The 19,550-nt window shown below is 27.9% G+C and overlaps 1 protein-coding gene across 1 annotated transcript; it reads right to left on the bottom strand.

Annotated features, from left to right (window-relative positions):
• Positions 1-914: 914 nt before the first annotated feature.
• LOC112600960 (fatty acid synthase-like) lies at positions 915-15,954 on the bottom strand. The gene is made up of 32 exons (XM_025348328.1): positions 15,584-15,954; positions 14,777-14,929; positions 12,030-12,203; positions 11,737-11,937; positions 10,634-10,872; positions 10,250-10,480; positions 9,963-10,160; positions 9,579-9,710; positions 9,278-9,508; positions 9,028-9,208; positions 8,894-8,958; positions 8,288-8,407; positions 8,050-8,213; positions 7,825-7,969; positions 7,635-7,751; positions 7,362-7,470; positions 7,040-7,291; positions 6,671-6,841; positions 6,451-6,605; positions 5,999-6,157; positions 5,629-5,940; positions 5,370-5,566; positions 5,053-5,301; positions 4,664-4,961; positions 3,712-3,891; positions 3,413-3,608; positions 3,151-3,340; positions 2,936-3,081; positions 2,273-2,766; positions 1,511-1,748; positions 1,112-1,309; positions 915-1,042 (listed from the first exon to the last, which is right to left on the bottom strand). Exons 1-31 carry the CDS (start codon positions 15,795-15,797, stop codon positions 1,134-1,136), a joined length of 6,087 nt encoding a protein of 2,028 aa, XP_025204113.1. The 5' UTR covers positions 15,798-15,954; the 3' UTR covers positions 915-1,042; positions 1,112-1,133.
• Between the last annotated feature and the right edge of the window lie 3,596 nt (positions 15,955-19,550).

Here is a 19,550-nt window from a genome sequence, read left to right as displayed (position 1 = left end):
GTAAATTGCGGCCCCGGTATATTATATACATACGTAAATTGCGGCCCCGGTATATTTTAATATATTTGCCTACTTAAATATTTGTCATTGTTATGTAAATTACAAAATCAATATTTTCCTTCCCATTTTTCAGACTTAGGACTGGCAATATAATTGTATTCATATTGGTATGGTTAAAAATATTGGTTTTGCTGTTTTGTTTATAATTAAAAAAATATATTATTAAAAATAAGTAAAAATGTGTATAGTGAAAAAAATAGTACCTATTATAAAAATTCAAATTAATATACTGGTAAAAACTTATAAGATAATTCCCGCACATAGTCTAACTGAGTAATATTTTTTGCTTGCAATTCATACATTTTGTCATGTATAAATGATTCTTTATCAGTAACCTAACCGACCGGAAATCGGAATATCCCGGGCCGCAATTTACGTACATTTCAAATATACCCGGGCCGCAATTTACGTATGTATAAAATATACTCGGGCCGCAATTTACACAGTATATAACTATGACCTTTTTTGCGGGACGCAATTTACCAACTCCGAAATTAAAACGTGAAAATCGAATTCACATTTTAATTATTTGTTTAGCCCTTTAAAGATATTATAGATACACAGAACTTTTGTTCAAGATTAATCAACCACTCGTCGTAGTACCTGAATAACTTTACCTGAATAACTTTCATAACAATTAAATATATTTTATGTGTTAAGTTTTTTTTACACCATTCCACCTAACACGTACCAAACTAAGATTATGATGCGATTTATTTTCTTGAAAAATGTGTAATTTATAAAAATAAAATCTTACACCTATCAAAATAAACAAACTTTTAGAAGAGAACATTATATTTATTATAAATCTAGTGACTTTGTTAAGAACTAATAACAAAAATATTTTAGTTGTAGTTTATTTATTCTAAATTTCTACGACATAATAACAATATTAATCATATGTATTATTCATTAAATAATAAACAATTTCACAAAATAACAAGATTGCGTGGTTCTCGAGACATGGCTACAACACACTAATCTGTAAATATAAAATGGTAATAATTAAATTGACGAATAAATATATTATTATTATTATTAAAGTAAATACCTTAGACTTTAGCGTTAAATCCTTAGTTGGATCGGAGTTCTTTGAGTATATCGAACGTCAATTCCCTGATTTCTTTGGCGCTGAATTCAATGTTAAAGTCTTGTTCCAACACTTGTTTGATGTCAGTTCCTAGCAACGAGTCCAAACCAAGTTCGGTCAGTGTAGATGTACCCAAAACGTTGTTGATGTCTTTAATACCTGCATGTATTTATACAATTACAATATATTAAACCGATGTAAAATGTTTCAATATAATATATTAAATCATATTATATTAATAATGTTATGAAAACCATCCTGTGATAGGTGAGTAAGTACAAGTGGGTATCCATAAGATAAGTGAAATATTGGAGTCTAAATAAAATAACATCCCATATGCGTTTTTTTTATTATACTTGCCTAAAACTTTGGCGACGGCGTCGGCAGGTCCAACGGACACAGGCTCAACGTTAGTCATCTTCTTCTCAACGAGAATCGAGCTCGATAGCACGGCATATGGCTGATTCAAGAAATTGTCAACCACGTTTAGGCATGAATTTATCCTCTGAGGCAAAGTACCACTAACAATCGCGTTATTATCGTCAAACGTATCCAAAATTGGACCAACGTCTCCAATCGCGCCCCATTCGACGACAGTCTGGAAAAAAATAAATATTTTTAACAATTTTACTATGACGCACAATTATTATGGAATATTTTTGTAGCTAAAATATAATAATTTAAGAACGCATTTAATATAATATTAATGTTAGTGATATATTATTATCTAAAATCAACATTAGGTACTATTTATTTATTTTATGTCAGCAATATTATAATTAATGTCACCGATATTCCCTTAAGTATGACGTAACTGACACCTCGTACTAAACTGTAAATACGAATATTTTGTTAGTATTTTATTATGCATATAGAAAAATTTCGAAGATACAAAATATTAATAATATATTAACAAAACATTCGTATTTACAGTTTTGTCAAACTATTAGGCACCAGTGATCACTATTGACATCAAATAAATACTAACTGCTTTAAGATTATTTATTTTAAATTTACATTAAACAAAAATAATTTTAAATGCATTTTTAAAATTCATAGGACATATTAGATATAAATACGAAGCGCTTATCGTATTTGGTAAAAATTGTAAAAAACTATTACCGATGGGTATCCAGCCGCTTTTCGAGCTTCTGAAATCTTTGTAACCACTGAGTCAGAGTAACCATGGTCGGCTTGACCAGCTATACCATGTCCAGAAGTTCCGGAGGACCAGACAAAGAAATATTTGAGTTTTGGACACAATTTTTGGGAGACAGTGTCAAGATTCATGACAGATGCAGCTTTCTGATCGAATGCTGAGCGGAAATCGGTCGTGGTCAAATCCGTAGACGTGACACTGTGTAACACAGCTTCCACGTGGAATATTCCTGCGACTGGTCCCAATTGGTTGGCTCCTTTCAGCAGCTCTTCAACTTCTTCCGGTTTAGTCGTATCGTATTGAATGACACTAACCTCGATGTTCTTTTCTTTCCACCTCTTCATGAACAACGATTGGAACCCGGTATGGACTCCATTGCTAGATACTATTACTATTTTTTTCGCACCTCTGGTCACCAAAAAGTTAGTCATTTGTAGACCAAAGTCACTTAGACCGCCTAAAATATTGATTCAAAAATTAAAAAAAAGTCGTTGGAAATCTGCACAGATTCGATTTAAAATAAAAGTTCTAGTACAATAGTTTTAACAACGAAATACGACATTTTTTTATATATATATCCACAAGTAAGATTGGGTTTATTTAAAAAAATTTAAATTCAAACATACCGACAACAACATATGTCTTTTCTGGGTCAACAAATGTTTTCGGTACTGCCATTACTTTTTTGGGCACTGGAATGACGACTTTTTTCGACTCTTCATCACGGATTTTTAATACAATTTTACCAATATAGTTGAAACTTTCGGTCTTTCTACATAAGTAAAACAAATTAGTTGAACAATAATTAAAAAAAAAAATAAAACTCAAATGCTTCGCTTACTCAAAAGCTTCTAATAAACTTTTATCAGTAGAGTAGACCGTTGTGGGCAATGGCTGTACTTCGCCGGTTTTGATTCCATTTGCTATGCATTTGTAGAGCTCCTGTTTATCATTTAGGGAGTATTTTCCGTGGAAAAGACTCTTCAAGTTCATTTTTATGATGGTAACGTTTTTTAAATTTCCAGTAACACCTGATTTAATTTTAAATCACACAGTTCAATTAATTCAATTTTTATCAGGTATAATAAAGCTTTTATGCTTACCAATTGATTCAATTGCTTGCTTTTGTTTTTCAAACTCTACAATACGTCCACTTTTTGCTACAATGTGGGTGAAACTCTGTAATTTAAATGAAGTTGACTCGAGCGTGTTGAAGATTAAATTCACACCCTCTCCATTGGTCTTTTCGAGTAGCTCTTGTTCTGCAAATTTGCTGTTAACGATATTGTCTTTGGAGATCTAAAACATGGCATATTTTACGTTTATACAATAACTATTAAAATTAAACACAAATTAATCTGCTTATAAAAATAAATAATAACACTCTAATCATAATGCATACCTTAGGGTACATTTTTTGTAGATATTCTCTTTGCGAATCGTTATCTACTCCAACGTATACTTTTATGTTGCTGTTTTGTAAGATATTGAGAGAAGCTAAGACTGTGTAATTTGTACCAGAGTTAAGGTACAGTGATTCGTTCGGTTGAAGTTTACCACGTATAAACAGTCCATAATAAGCCTGAAATGAAAATAAATAATTTCTTATCAATTAAAAGTTGAGTTTTAGGACTAGTAAATTGTTTTTTGATAATATTATTCATGGTATGTAATAACAAAATAAATGTAAAAAATTATATATTCGACTTAAAATGATTGTTCTAGGTTATTCTCTTATCTATAATAAGACCTATCAGTTTAGGTACTATATTGTTAAGTAAAAATAGTATGGAAAATAGTGTTATGGTTTATAAGTTGACAACAAAATAATTGTATGGAGTGAGTTCATCATAAGCATCAATTTAAAATAGTAAAGATAAAAAATATAATTTCTCGAAATACTCATGCATGAATTATAACTATATCTCAGATTGATGATCAATAACGTATTGGAAAGAAATGATTTGTAAGATACAAGTTAGTTAAAATTAAAAAAGAAAGAAGTAGGCATTTTAAGAGATTGAAAATATCCTTTATGTAATAATTCGTCGAAATTCTGAAATAAAATTGAAAGAGTAATAATATATTACTTAAAAACACACATAGACAAATTCGTTTAAGAATGAGTCTTTCTCAAATTTTTAATAAATAGAACAAGATTCTTATAGTTATCAATTAAGTTTGTAATATTTAAAGATTTACACGGTTTGAAAAATTTAGTTCAATTCAAAAACGTAAAACGTAATGTATATTTAACTATCAATAAATTTGTATATCCCACCATAAATTATGAAATCATACAAAGGCGCACACATATAACAGTGTAATATTAACTAAAAATTCTAAAGACTTACCAAAACGTATGCAACGGAAACTGTGGACGCTTGCTCAAGAGTCCAATTGTCGGGCACTTCCCACAGAGTTGAGCTGTCGGCTAACACGTGAGTAGCAAGGGCGCTACCAGATACTAATCCAAACACCCTTTGGCCCTTTGTGTTGCGACCGGCAAACTCTCGGCCCAAAAATGCACCTTGTTCGGCGACATCCGTGTTGAAGAACGGTAACCACGAGCGTTCAGCGAACAACACGTCCATATGATTCAGCGGAGCATAGTACACTGTGCACAGCTCTCGTCCCGGATAGTCTTCAGGTCTGCAGAATAAATAACGAATCGGTTGAAGAAAAAAAAAAGGTTCGATTTTAACGTGTTTTACGAAGACAAATATTATTATCGTTTGTTTACTTGTAATATTGAAGGCGGCCTTCAATCCAGCTTAATGTTGATAGATCTCCAATCTTCTTAGTTGATATGTATGCGTATTCTTTTGGTACAACCATGTTATTGGAATCATCTCCCAACAGAAAATGTCGGTTGCTACCCCAAACGCCGTCGCGGTATACGTTGATGAGCAGATCTTTTTTCAATTGTTTTTGGTAAAAATCAGAAGTCAACGAAAATTTCGGTGCTTTTGGATCTTCGATGAACAGACATCTGAATATTTACGAAAAATTTAGTTTAAAAATTAAGTGTAATTAAATATATGAATATAAACAAGTCACCTCAACGCGTTTCCGTTTTGTTCCAATCGAATACAGTTTACAAAACCTAAAATTCCAGAGTATTTAACTCCTTGACTAACTAAGAGCACTTGTTTAGATTCTTGTTCGGCCCGTTGAAGTGCCGATTTGAAAGGTTCGATCCAAGCAAAGTCATTGCCAGTGCAGTTAACCACGATCGGTTCGGACCAGTTTACATTCTAAAAAATCAAATATTATATAATATTTTTTTCCTGAAATAGAAAATAATGTATTGGTTTACCTTTCGGAAAAGAACGAATGTTTTATTATCTAACGATCTTAAATTGGCTATCAATTCCAATCCCGTTGAGTTGAGTTGTTGTTCCGTTGGTTTTTTACTTTCAACAAACAGTACACAACCGCCAACTTTTAAACTATCGACTGCATTTTTCACCAACACCGAGTTACTCAATTGATCGACGGCAATTACTAGATGACAGTTGGAATCGATCGGTTCTGGTCTGAACACATCCTTCTCCACGGCTCGAACACCAAATTCATCAAGTTGTTCCGTGACAGGAACTGGCTGATCGGTGAACACAGTTACATCCACCTATTAGAATAATGATAATTAATTTTTTTTTTCTCACACTTAAATAATATACTCATACACTTGGCATTGGTTCGGTGTTGATCACATCAATGACGGATTTTGCGTAAAGCGATTCTGGTTTTCTACCAGTTCCTACCTCAGCCACTTTTAGCTTGAAAGCACCTCCACTGTTTTCGAAAGTTAATTGAACACATGTGTCAAGAGCATATGCTGTTGGCTGAAACCATTAGTGATTTATTAAAATAAAATAATAATGATATAACATCACAATATTATAATTGTACTAAAAAATGTATTTAATAATATTTTGTAGCATAAAATTATGTTTTCAACCTAAATTATTTTTTTACCATACCTATTTTCATGTAGAAATGTGCATTATTAACTGAGATATAAAATTATAATTATTTAGCAATATTGTATTGACCTATATCATGTGTCATATAGTTTATATACATTATACGATAGCTACATAATATCGTATTCCACTAATATTTATTATTTATTTACCGTATCAGAAACATATGGTTGGAAAGAGTAAAACTCTAAATTAGGATCTTTTTGACCTTTGTTTCTCAACGGAACTTCTGTTAATTGTAATCCACGGACTTCAACGCTTCCGGCCTTAATCACGTCAACATACTTGTAATAAACAGCCGGAATAACTAAAATATTAAAAATAAATTTGATTGTTTCCTTTTAAAAACTTCAAAATGTATAAAGTTATTACCATTATCATTCGACGAGTTTTCAGTTTGTATTTGTTGTTTCGTAGGATCGATGACTACTTTTTTTACGAATTTCGGAATATACAAATTATAATTATCTGATTGCAACATCGATATTTGGAATAGATTTTCTAAAAATGCTAACCAATTTCCATCGAAATTTACATAGTATCCTATATAAAATCAAAGAAACATTTATTTTTAATAATATTTCTTAAGAACAAATTAAAATTGAATCGTTAGGATTTTAATAAGATTTTTTTAGTTATTATAATTTTTATGGAAACTCTAATTATATTATTATATATAAAAATTATAAATAAAATTTTCAATTATTAATCTATATTAAATTTAATTAGTGATTATTTTACCTGTGTCATCAACTTTTTGGATTCCTTTGAATGGACCTTTGTAATTGTAACCTTTCAAACGCAATTCTTTGTAAACATCAGATGAATCTAACGGCAAGTATTGAGATTTTTTGTTTTTGGGTGTAATCAATTTCATTAATTCTTTTTCAATTGTAGCTGATGTGCTAATTTGTCCAGAAGCCACAATCGTACCAGATTGTTTGAGTTCAAATTCACCAGATGTTAATACGTTCAAAACAAACTGAACTACACCTATATTGAAATTAAAAATATTAATTTATCAATATTAATTGGTCAAACTTTTAAATTTTTATCTCTGTACCTTCTTCTGGGATGACAGTCTTATTTAAGAACTCCACATTCTTGAACACAACTGGCAGTTCATTTTGCTCTTTATGCAACATTTCAGCGAAACCTTGCCAAACTAATGTCTGAAAATAAAAGTAATTTTGATTTTTAAATATTATTTTAATTATATCTTTAATTGATTTTGCTAACACGTTTTTTCTTCTTAATATTAATGATATTCAACTATACAATTATAATATAATACCCAATCAATATTTTTAAACATATTCATATCAATTTAACTCACCAAGTAACCAGCGTAAGGTAAAACGGATAAGTCGTCAATTGTATTGTTTTTCAAAAAACTGAATTTATTGGAATTAACATCTACTTTTAATATAATTTCACCGGCATTAGAACATGGCTATAATACGAAAAACAAATTTTTATATGTACAAATTGAATCACGAATACTTTTATAAAGAGTAAAAAATTACCTTGCCATGGAATGTAATAACATCCCATTTAATAGAATGGTCCCATTCGATTAATGATTGAATCATTGGGGTACGTGCGGATACGGGGAATTTCACTGGTGGGTATAGATGTTCAATTTGAGGTTGTAGACCGATATTGAATAAACTAAAATATGAATAAGATTAACAAATAACAAGGCTATAAGTATGCACATTTTTTTCTAGAAATATATTTGATTCACGTACTCTCCTACACTCAACAACAGCTGTTTATACATATCATTATCATCTTTAATCAAGTTTACGTATTTGGCGTCAGCGTTCAAATTGCTTGCAATGTAGTTTTGCGCTCGTTTTTGAGCGAGGATTTGAATGTAAATTGATTTTTCGGGACATTTAGCCAATGAATCCTAATAAAAGATTTAAACTTACCATAAACGATACCATAAACATAATATTATTATGATTTAAATTGTACACATACTTGAACTGATAATTGTGTGGATAAGCTATTGACGAAGTACGTCGATGACACCAATTGGTTCCCTAATGACTGCGAAGCGCTAATCCATCGGGACGAAATGGATTTTGGTTTAGTGATGATCTAAAATATTTATTTTTTTTTTTAAACAATATATTAAAATACCCAGAACATTTTTTTTTAATAATTCAAATCTTTATTGAATACTTTTGTTACCAATAGTTTACAAATTCTAATTTCTATACAATATACAGGGTGATTCTACAAGTCTCTTTTTTATCATGTATACCTTCCTACTATAAATTATTTAACAGATATTTTTTTCCTATAAATGTTGACTACCAAAATTAAAATTAAATGAAAGGTACTTATTTGAAAAATAAATTTGTATCACACAATATTGCAAACATTCTTAAACATTTTAAAATATTTCCACAAGATGGTAAGCATTTGATGTACTTAATGAATTACTGTGTAATTTATATATAAAGTATAAATAATATATAATAATAGAAATATAAGAATACTTTTTTGTTTGAATAATTTAAAATTCAGAAATTATATATAGACCTATTATAACGTTATGAATTATATATAGTCAATACTCACGGATTGTAAAGCGGACTGCAATTGTTTGGATACTTTTGCTACGTTTTGAGAAGATAAGATAGGTCCTAGAAATCAAAATCAAAAATATTAGTTTTAATTTTTTTAATTTACCAAAGACATAAATAATTGCTTACCACTTTGAGACGGAGTGATTTTTGCTTCAGCTAATATATTACCAATAGCATATGCCGATAAAACTGCTTCTTCTGCTGTTAAAACGCCATCTGCGTATGCGGCTGCTAGTTCACTGAAGGATTCTCCGACAATGTAATCTGGCGTTATTTTCAGACTTTCTAGGACGTTCAAGAGAGCAATCTAAAGTCATAAGGGATTGTATTTAAAACAAAAAATTTTCAAATTAGTATAATATTATTAAAAATATACTTGAACAACGGTCGTAGCTACGACGGACAAAATCGGATCACATATTGATACGAGATCTGTATTTCTCAGCACTGTCCGTAAATTGTACCCTTTTTGTTTTAATAAAGCTGCACTCTGCGTTATTGACTCATTGAACACGTCCAAATCTTTTAATTGATTACCAACATCAGACCAGTGGGCCTCCGCACCGGGCAAAACAAAAACGACTGGTTTCTTTTGACCATCAAACTCCTAAAACGCGTAAAAGAGATTTAAATAGAACAAATAACAACAACTATCCATTGGTCTATCATTATCTCACATTGATCTGACGAGTCTTGTCGTACATGCCGTTAAACAAAATGTAACCTCTATATTTGTGGCCAACTATGTTTTCACTATGGACTCCATACAACAAGGCGTAGAACTCTTTGTCTCTGGGCATTTCATCGATCTAACAATAAACAAAGTCTATTTAATAATGCTAAATTTTAAAAAATCTCTAAGAAGATATTTAATAGTATTAAAATATTAATTTTAAATTAAACTTAATGCGTAAATGTTCTATAGTTACAAAACTTATAAGAATGTCCTGAATTTGAAAATATATTTAATAAAAATAGAAAATTTTGAATTTTAATTTCACACTAATTTTACCAATTATACAATAACACTATAAAAATCATACAAACAACAGAATAATTACTCGATTTATCATGTAATTTATAGCGCTTTTATTTCTGGCTGATACTGCCACCAATCTAGGTAATTTCTCTTCCAACACTTGTTTTTCTTTCTTCTGCTGGGTATACGATTTCAACAGACAATGTCCGTTAGCACCACCCACACCGAATGAGTTGACTGCAACGATTCCACCGTTCCACGGGACGACATTTTCTACGACCTTAACAATAATAATAAAACAAATTATATAACAAATCATAACCGAAACGGTTAATAAAAAGTATTGATCGATATGGTTATTATACTAACACTCAATCTTCCGTCTACCAAAGCTGGAATGTCCGGATTTGGTATGTTGTAATGCAAATTAGGTGGCAAAAGTCTACATTCCATGGCCACAAGTACTTTTATGACAGCAGATAGAGCAGAAGCTGGTTCACCATGGCCCATGTTCGATTTGAGAGCGCCTATAAGAAGCGGAGTAGTCCTTCCTTTGCAGAACACTTCGACGATTGCGCCAACTTCTTGACGATCACCCACCTGAAAAATCGCAAATTGTGATCAATCGTTTAAAATAAATATTATTATTATGCGATAAATAAATTAATATTCTTTTATGATTTAACTAATATTCATATTTTACATTCTTATTTCATTGCATTTTTAATTACAATTTTAAAGGAAAAAACTCGCCTTAGTAGCAGATCCGTGAGCTTCCATGAAAGCCAGATCAGTTGATTTAACGCCGACCTCTTCTTGAACTTGTCGAAACAGTGAAATTTGCATTTCTTGCGAAGGGAATGTAATACCCTCGTCTTTGTATCCGTCTGCATTACTTCCAGTGTTCAACACACTGGCGTAGATGCGTTTTGCCGATTTGGCTCTTTGTAACAGCACGGCGACGATTCCCTCTGATCGTACGTATCCATCACCTATTCACATAATTAAAATAAGTAAGTTTCAAAAAATTTAAGTTAATTTTTGGTGGGTTAAATATCATCATATTGTATTTATGATTTCTTCTCACACTCTAACGTAATTATTACAATAGTAAACTATAAAATTTAAATACGGTTAAGAGGTAATTAAATTTTATTTATAACACATAAAAAATATATATATATTATTAAATTAAAGATTTTTATTATTAAAACATTTGAATAAATTATTTCGAATTTGTTTAGAACCTTTAAGTAATAATATTAATAAAAACTTTAAATATGTGGTATAATTAAATGTGTTAAATATTAAATACATTTAATTATAGTAAGAAAATTATTTGCCTACTATTGTCTATTTTTACAGAGCTTTTATTTATATAAAGTTGTATTACAACAGACTGCATTCGTTTTTCTGTTACGATTTATCTGTATAGACGTAATGTATTTCCTTAGCGGTAGCAATATTTCGATATTAAAGAATTCACTATCTATCATCTATCTGTATTAGTAAATAACAATAATACATACTACAAACTATATAACTTTTAGATATGGGTAAAAACTACACAATCATAAATTAAGATAACATAGTACAATGATACCACAGGTTAATATATATATATATATCTTAGTGTCCATGATAAAAACAAGAAAGTATATTATATTGTATAATATATTTATATGTCATGGTTCATGTTAAAAGGAAAACGACAAAAACATAATCATATATTTTATGTCCCATTCAATGTTAGCAAAAATATAATTTATAACTCATTTTCTAGATCCACATTACGTAAAAATACGCTAACGGGTATGCATAATTTATATGTTGTGTATTAAAATCATATCTCATACCTTCGGCGTCAAATGATCGACACTTTCCGCCAGGTGACAACATGTTCAGACATTGGAACATAAGTGATACAGTTGGGTTCAACACTAGATCGACACCGGCCACGATACAGTTATCGCAAACTCCATCTTGAATGAGCTTGAAGCCTTGGTGGAGCGCGATCAAACTGGTAGAAGACGCAGTATCAATGGAATAGCTAGGCCCTGATATTTAAACAATAAAATACAATATTACCGATCGGCTAAATGGTTGTAATTCATGGTAGGTAAGCGTTTATAATTATTTTTTTACTCACCCTTAAGGTCGAAGAAGTTGGACACGCGGTTAGCGCTCATCGTTCTGGAGGTGCCCAAAAATTCATACCCGTTAACAATATCTGGGTCTTTGGACCACCAATCGCACGTTTCACTAGACGATAGAGCCACAACTACACCGGTACGGGTGCCCTTTAAAGCCATTGGATGAAGTCCTAAAAATGTTAAATGTTTTATTTGTATATACTAGATCTTTAGCGGTGTGATAAATGTATTGATTTTACAGTGATATATTTTTTTTATTATTTTTTTTTTTTGTGTTGTTTGTCATTAAGATAGTAAAAATGTTTCAATTTTCAATTTTAAGGGTGGTTTTTAGTAACGAATTATATCTATTAAGTACTTAAGAAAAAAAAAATAAATTCCCAATATTTTATATTTTTTTATCGGAAAAAAACAAAAAAGAAAAAAAGAAAAACGAAGAACTAAAACTCTAATGCACAAAATTAGTTTTTAATAAAATAAGCTTAATTTGTTATGATTCAAAAACGAACGAATAACCGAAGAGTAACTTGAAATTTTCACCAAAGGTTTATAGTATTATACCTAGCTATAGTTTTCAAAATATTTTGACTTTTTTTAAGCTATTTAAATAAAAATTAAATAATTGTATATATAAATATATATATATAGTCAATTAATCTTGAAAATTTAATACATGATCTTACATATAAGAAGTTATTCTTAAATTTGTATAAAAAAATTAAAAATGTATATTCACAACTTATTTCGATATATTATTTGAATTTAGAGTTTATAAAAACAAAATAACAAATCTCACGTATTTGGCTTGAAAATGAATTGAATTTTTTTTTTTTTTTATAAATAATTTATAGTGAAACTAAGAAATCAAAAAAATGTTATAAACATAGTTATTTTTATAGATATTTGAAGTTCAATTTTATATGAAATTACATATTTAAACGACGAAAAATAATGTTCATTTCTTTGTTATAATTTAAAAACATTATTAATGAGATCTTAAAAACTTTTACGTTGTATTAGAAATTTCACTTTAAGCAATTATTACGTTTTTAAAATATTTAGATTAATTTAAGATATAGCCTATTTATACAACTGACTTGTTCACACTATTTTACAGTAAAGTGGTATTGGCTAGAAAGTTAATAAAAATAATATAATACAGTATAACTTATATTTACTATTATTGTAATAATTAAATATTAATAAGAAATAAATGCATAACATACAAAAAAATGTAATTAACCTTCCGTAATAATAGTGGTTTAATAATGACTTAAATAGCTATATAAAAAACATATTATGAAATGCACTTATAGCGGATAAAGATTTCAGACCATCTCAGCTCAGAATCGTTTATCGTATACTCATACAATTGTAATATAATTTATGTTTGAATTAAAATTTAACATATCCATAACTATGACCCACTCGACACCTACTACACATTACAGTGATTTCCACTTCTCCAACTTTTTTAAATTTAATATAAAAGTAATTTTTTTTGTTAAGCTATTTCTTCTTTTTATATATTTAAAAGACATTTTAATTCTTTAAAAACTGAATTATTGAAACCTTCTATTTTAAAATTTTATCTCTTAAAAAATAAATTAAAAATAAATTGATTTGTATAATATTATGCATCATTTAGTTTATCAGCAATACATTATATTTTTATTAACTAATTTGATTTAAATGAATTAATTTTCTTAAAAAAAAAAAGTTTTACTTAGTTTTATAGAAAATACATAATGCTATTTTGATTTATTTTTAATGCACATATGGTTCATCATACAAACAGCTTAAAGTGGTTGTATAATAATATTTATCAGATTCAATGACATAATATGCAAAGTGGTTTTTTCATCACGAACCAGGCAATAATCTCAGGTATGTAACTATTTATTTATTTTTTTAATTTACAAATTATATTTTATTTATTTTTTTTTTTTTTTATAGTATTAATATTTTTATTACCTAGCTTTTTTTGATTAAATGATGTCAACTTTTAATTTTCAGATGATAACACCTATTTTTAATTACACCTAATAAAAATAAAATTTAACATGTAATTCATTTGTGACTTATGGCCTTATAAATATATGGTTATAGATGTGATTTTTTTAACATTTTGCTACTAAACGATTATGAAACGTACCCGCCTGATACGTACACGATATCAATCCATGTTATAGTATAATATATATATTATGCATAATGTTAATAGTTTTAAACGAAAAATCATCAAAACCATAAAACCATAAATTAAACAAATTAAAAAAAAAAACAAAAATAATTTAGCCGAAAGTTTTTATACCATAATATTAAGTATCTACCTTGTTATATTTATTTAAAAACTGTAATTTATAATTAATTATTATATTTACCATTGTGTCAAGTATAAAAATATGCATTAAATCTTAAGGTGGTAAAAAAAAAATTGATTAACAATTTGGTAGTACCTACTATTTACTTTATTTAATTATATAATATGTTTTATAAATCATTAAAATATAATCAGTTCAATACGGGTTTATATAATAACACAAAAAAATTTCAAACCCTATATACAAATCAACAAACAATTTTGAAACAAACTTTCCTGATCTAATCGTTAAGAGACTTAAAAATGTTTTGTATATCATATGTAATTTTATTATTTTTATTAAACTTTATTTATCGCTTAAATCACATTATTTATTATTATTATTTATTTTTTTTTTTATTGTGTTATATGACAACTAACCTGCGTCAACGATTGCTTCATAAGCAACTTCTAACAGCATTCTCTGTTGCGGGTCACTACGTGCAGCTAAAGCAGGAGGGTAGTTAAAAAATTCAGCGTCAAATTGGGTTAGGTCCTTCATTTTTCCAGTTCTCATGATAGCGCCATATAGACCTAGAAAATATATAAAACTCGTACAGAGATTATCAAACGAAATTATACATGTTTTTATAAAAAAGGTGTTGGGAAAAATATTTTATTTTATGATAAAATTTTAAAAAACTTATAGCTATTAATTGTTGTTTAAAACTTAATGAAAAATGAATCTTTTTTTCTGAAATTATAAATATGTATTTAAATTAAATATTTTATTAATTTCTACATGACCAAATAATCGTACATTGAACAATACAATTTCATATTTTAAAGAAAAAAAAATTATGATATGAAATAAATTATTGGCTTAATGCTAATGTAAATTAACTTTTAGTTTAGTGAAATTGGTTTGTTAGATATTTAATTGAATAGAAGTGAAATCATTTGTGCTTAGCAAAAACAAAATGTTGTGATTGTAATTCTCAGCCTTGCAGTAATATAACATTATGTTATACGCAAGTTTAGTGAGTATTTAAAAATAACTTAACGACCAAAACATGACTAAAATATTATTTTACACGATTCGTTAATAAATTTGTTCGTTCTTAAAAAAAATTTCGTCGACACTGGTCAGCTCGTTTAATATGCCGTGTAAATCAAAATCAATATATTTACATAAAACTGATTGTACATAGATATAATGAGTATAGTACAAGTGCAACACCAGCTTACCAGTGGGCCATCTTGTGGGTTCCGCGTTGACCATGTCCTCGCCTGCGTACAACTTCTGCCTCATCTCGTCGATGCTGTCGCATTCGGGAAACCGTCCGGAAAGGCCGGTTACGACGATGTCTTCAGGCTGAAAGCCAAACTCGTCGGACTGCACATCGAATTTGACAGTGACCGGGGTCGGTACAGTCTCTGATTCGTGGGCGTTTGGTGCCATCGTGTCGAGGGCGAAAAACAAAATTGACAGGTATCTGGATCAAATTGATTTATCGTTATATTGGTGTGTGTAAAAATGTGTGTTTCCGAATCAGACAATAATATTAATAACGTTTTAATGTTATCGTCGTCGACACGGATGCACAGGAATAAGACGTGTCGTCATTTGCAGTCCCGTTTAAATACTCTGATCCATATCTATTTTGAATAGTTTTTTTTTTATTATCTAGTCACCGGTACATTGAATTTTTTTCCTCTTACGCCAAACTCGAAATGTTACGCAAACGGTATTAGATAACTTATGAAAAAATTACGGTACTGGGTTATTCTTATTTAATTTTATCAATCCCTTGATGACTTTTACTTTAAATAACTGTTGTATGACCATAGAGGTCGTAAGGCGAAGATCTTAGTTTTTTTTTACAAAACGTTGTTAGATAATACTATGTTCATGATAATATTAAATTATAATTATTATTATCATAACAGATAATACAACATCTAAAATAAATAAAAATGTATAGTAAATTAAGTGTTGAAAAAATTTAAAATATTTAAAATCAATTTCTTACCAAAGTGAAATGCTTTTTAGTTTTTTTGATTATTCTATTTTGTCAACTACAATTATTAAATTCAATTTGCTCAAAAATAATATGATAAAATATCTGTCAGTGTCAAATTTTAATACGAAATACTATATCTAATTTTTGTTTGCAATAACATAAAATTATATCTTTTTAATATAATTATATTACAAAATACAAATAATGCATATTGGATAGTAATAAATAATAATATATCTTGTTTCAATAAAAAACCCTCTATTTCAAAATCTTTTATAGTTTTTGATATTGTTTTTACATAATTGAAAGTTTTTACAAAACATTTTTAGAAAAAAATTATATTTTTCACAACGTTTTGTTATTTTCACATTATTATTTTTAAATTTTATATTTTTTTGAATGATAATATATATTTTTAATTTCATATTTAGAATATTATTTTTACATTATGTTCTATGATCTTAAGCAAAAATTCCGTTAGCCTATACTACAACTATATTTTATGATATATTTATATTGATAGTATAGTAATTAATTTTATTATTAATTTTACACAATGAAGTTAAATTAATTTTTACTACTATTGCATTAATTATATTATTTACATTAAACACTTTAATGAATCAAGAAATACAATTTAATAACAATAATACGAGTATATAGGTGATATAAAAATATACTATTATAATTATTTATACCAATTTGGGCAATTTTCCTTGGAATTTGACTTAGTAATATTAACATGCAATAATATAAAATTAATCTAAATGTTTTAATAATGTCATTATGTATAAAAAATATAATAACACATTATATAAAAGTTTCAAATACTCACGAAAAATATTTTCGAATTACAACAAAATATTTTATCTATTCAGTCACGATATCGTGTTTGGATATAGTTTTAAGAAAAATATTTCCAAAAAAAAATTATCTTTACATCTGCATTATCTTTATCGATTAATAATAGCCACTTGTAAGAATAATGAGGATCGACAATACTGATCCACCTCACTCTTTTAATTAATTTACTGTATCTTATATATATATATATATATTGTTTGTTGTCTATTATTAATTTTTACTATTTACTGTTTCTTATTGTTCTAATATATTTTTATATGCTAATATGTCATGTATTTAAATGCTGCTTGTAATACAACCACTGGACTACCAGCCCGAGCTTTCAATAAATAATTTCTATTAACAAACTGTACGAATAAAAATTTAATCATATTTAGATTATATTTTATTGTACAAACAATTGAAAATCAATATCTTTTTTAAACATGACGGCGATTGTAATTTCACATCATAAAGTATTATTCATATTATGAGCGGGATCATATTGATAATGAAATTTTCAGCTATTATCTATGTAATAATAATACTTATTTATAACATAATTTAATATATATTTTTAACTACGATTACGTACTTCATTTTTTTTTTATTATTTAATATGACTTAAATATTTATAAATATTATTGTGTAAGTTATAACGTACTTAACATATAAATACGACTTAAATAAATATATCATAAAAAAAAAAATTGTGTATTGTATTAAATATAATATAAATAATGTTGATATATTGTCGTATATTTTATTAAATGCAAAACGACGTTTCTATTTCATAAAATGAGTTATATTATTAACTGTCTGCTTAATAAATTACACACTCGTGTGTATATATATATATGTGTGTGTGTTTATATATACATAATTCATATTTTTTATGTTGTCTTTAATAAATTGAATGCAATTAATAATTTATAAAAAATATATTAAATATATTATATAATAACTTAAAACATCATTTATACACAAAGTTCTTATTATAATAATAATTTTTACGTTTATATATAATAAATTATTATATGTATATAAAACAAAATATAGTAAATATAGCTTCAAGATGTGTCTAGCTTTAAACTTTTATATAATTGCATACATTGCATACAATAAACGTATATATTATAAGTATGTAAATCACAAATAAGTTATCTTATGATATTCAGTCTTAAAAATATCCGTATAGTGGCTATAATAAATGGAGACAAAAATAATGTCGAAATGACAGAAACACAGTGTAACGTGACGTTAAGGGTGATAACTGTCTACTCTTTCGGGAGTTCGGGAGTATCTTATTGGCAGCATGGTAAAGGTAGTGAAATAGCGACAATAAGGGAAGAGGGACCTACAAGGTAATTGGCAGTATCATAAAGTGGTTAAACAGAAATTACGGTGAATTGACGTTTAACCTTTTCCAGATGTTGGTGTAGCATAGCTGTAGTAATGCTGATAAATACTAACCTAACACTGGAGTCGCACCAAACATGTCATCGAAGAACAACTTAGATACAATTTATAAATACGTGGTTACAATCAGGAAGATGAAGAAAAAAGAAAAGAAAAACCACTAGAGAGATTGATTTCAAATACGATTTGGAAATATTGAAGACTAACAACATTATTATTATTATTGTTTATTGAATTAGTTGTATACTAAAGCTACTTAAACTTAAAAACAAAAGTATCAGCGATAGAGACTTTCATTTATTTGTAAATAACGCAAGATAATGCATAGTGTAAAGTAGGTATTATAATATAACATGGTTTGATTTGACGTGATAGCTGAGGATGAAATGACCAACGCAAATACGAGTACCACCATTATAGTCACCGACAATATTGTAAAAAAAAAAGAAAAGCTAACCTTAGAGGTTATATTTATTAAATAAAAATGTTTATAAGTATTCTAGTAACATACTAATTATGATACTAAAAAATTTACAAATCACAACGATCGAAGATTTTGTTATTAGATATTAGTCATTGTTATTATACAATAATAATTTAATGAATTTAAAATATCTATTAATATTATGACTTGTTATAATAAAAAACGAACTCAAAATCAGTGTAGCTAAATTTCTTACATGAAAATCCATTAGATAGGTAGTGATAATTATTATATATTTTTTTGACTGAAAAAAATTGTGCATAAATGGATATATTGACATATTGACATTTTATCAAATTATGATTTATGAGATATTGTAGTTTAATCGTTATATCGAAAAGCACATTTGACAAAGTCATTATATTATACATACAAAATTATAAACGCGTATGAAATAAAATGCTGAGAGAATTGTATTTTAAATGTTAAACATATTTTGAGTCAC

Source organism: Melanaphis sacchari, unplaced genomic scaffold (genome assembly GCF_002803265.2).
Source record: "Melanaphis sacchari strain LSU unplaced genomic scaffold, SCAv2.0 Contig0_pilon_pilon, whole genome shotgun sequence".
In the NCBI taxonomy this organism is placed as follows: domain Eukaryota; kingdom Metazoa; phylum Arthropoda; class Insecta; order Hemiptera; family Aphididae; genus Melanaphis; species Melanaphis sacchari.
The sequence above is the reverse complement of the archived record's forward strand: the minus strand, read 5'-3'. Positions and strand labels throughout refer to the sequence as shown.

Bases quoted from the DNA above. Each gene is read 5' to 3' on its own strand.
- LOC112600960 (XM_025348328.1), bottom strand. From the start codon at position 15,797: ATGGCACCAAACGCCCACGAATCAGAGACTGTACCGACCCCGGTCACT. The intron at 8,408-8,893 runs GTGAGTATTGAC...TAAATATTTTAG, and splicing joins TGCAGTCCGCTTTACAATCC to ATCATCACTAAACCAAAATC. The intron at 3,082-3,150 runs GTAAGCGAAGCA...TTACTTATGTAG, and splicing joins AGTTTATTAGAAGCTTTTGA to AAAGACCGAAAGTTTCAACT.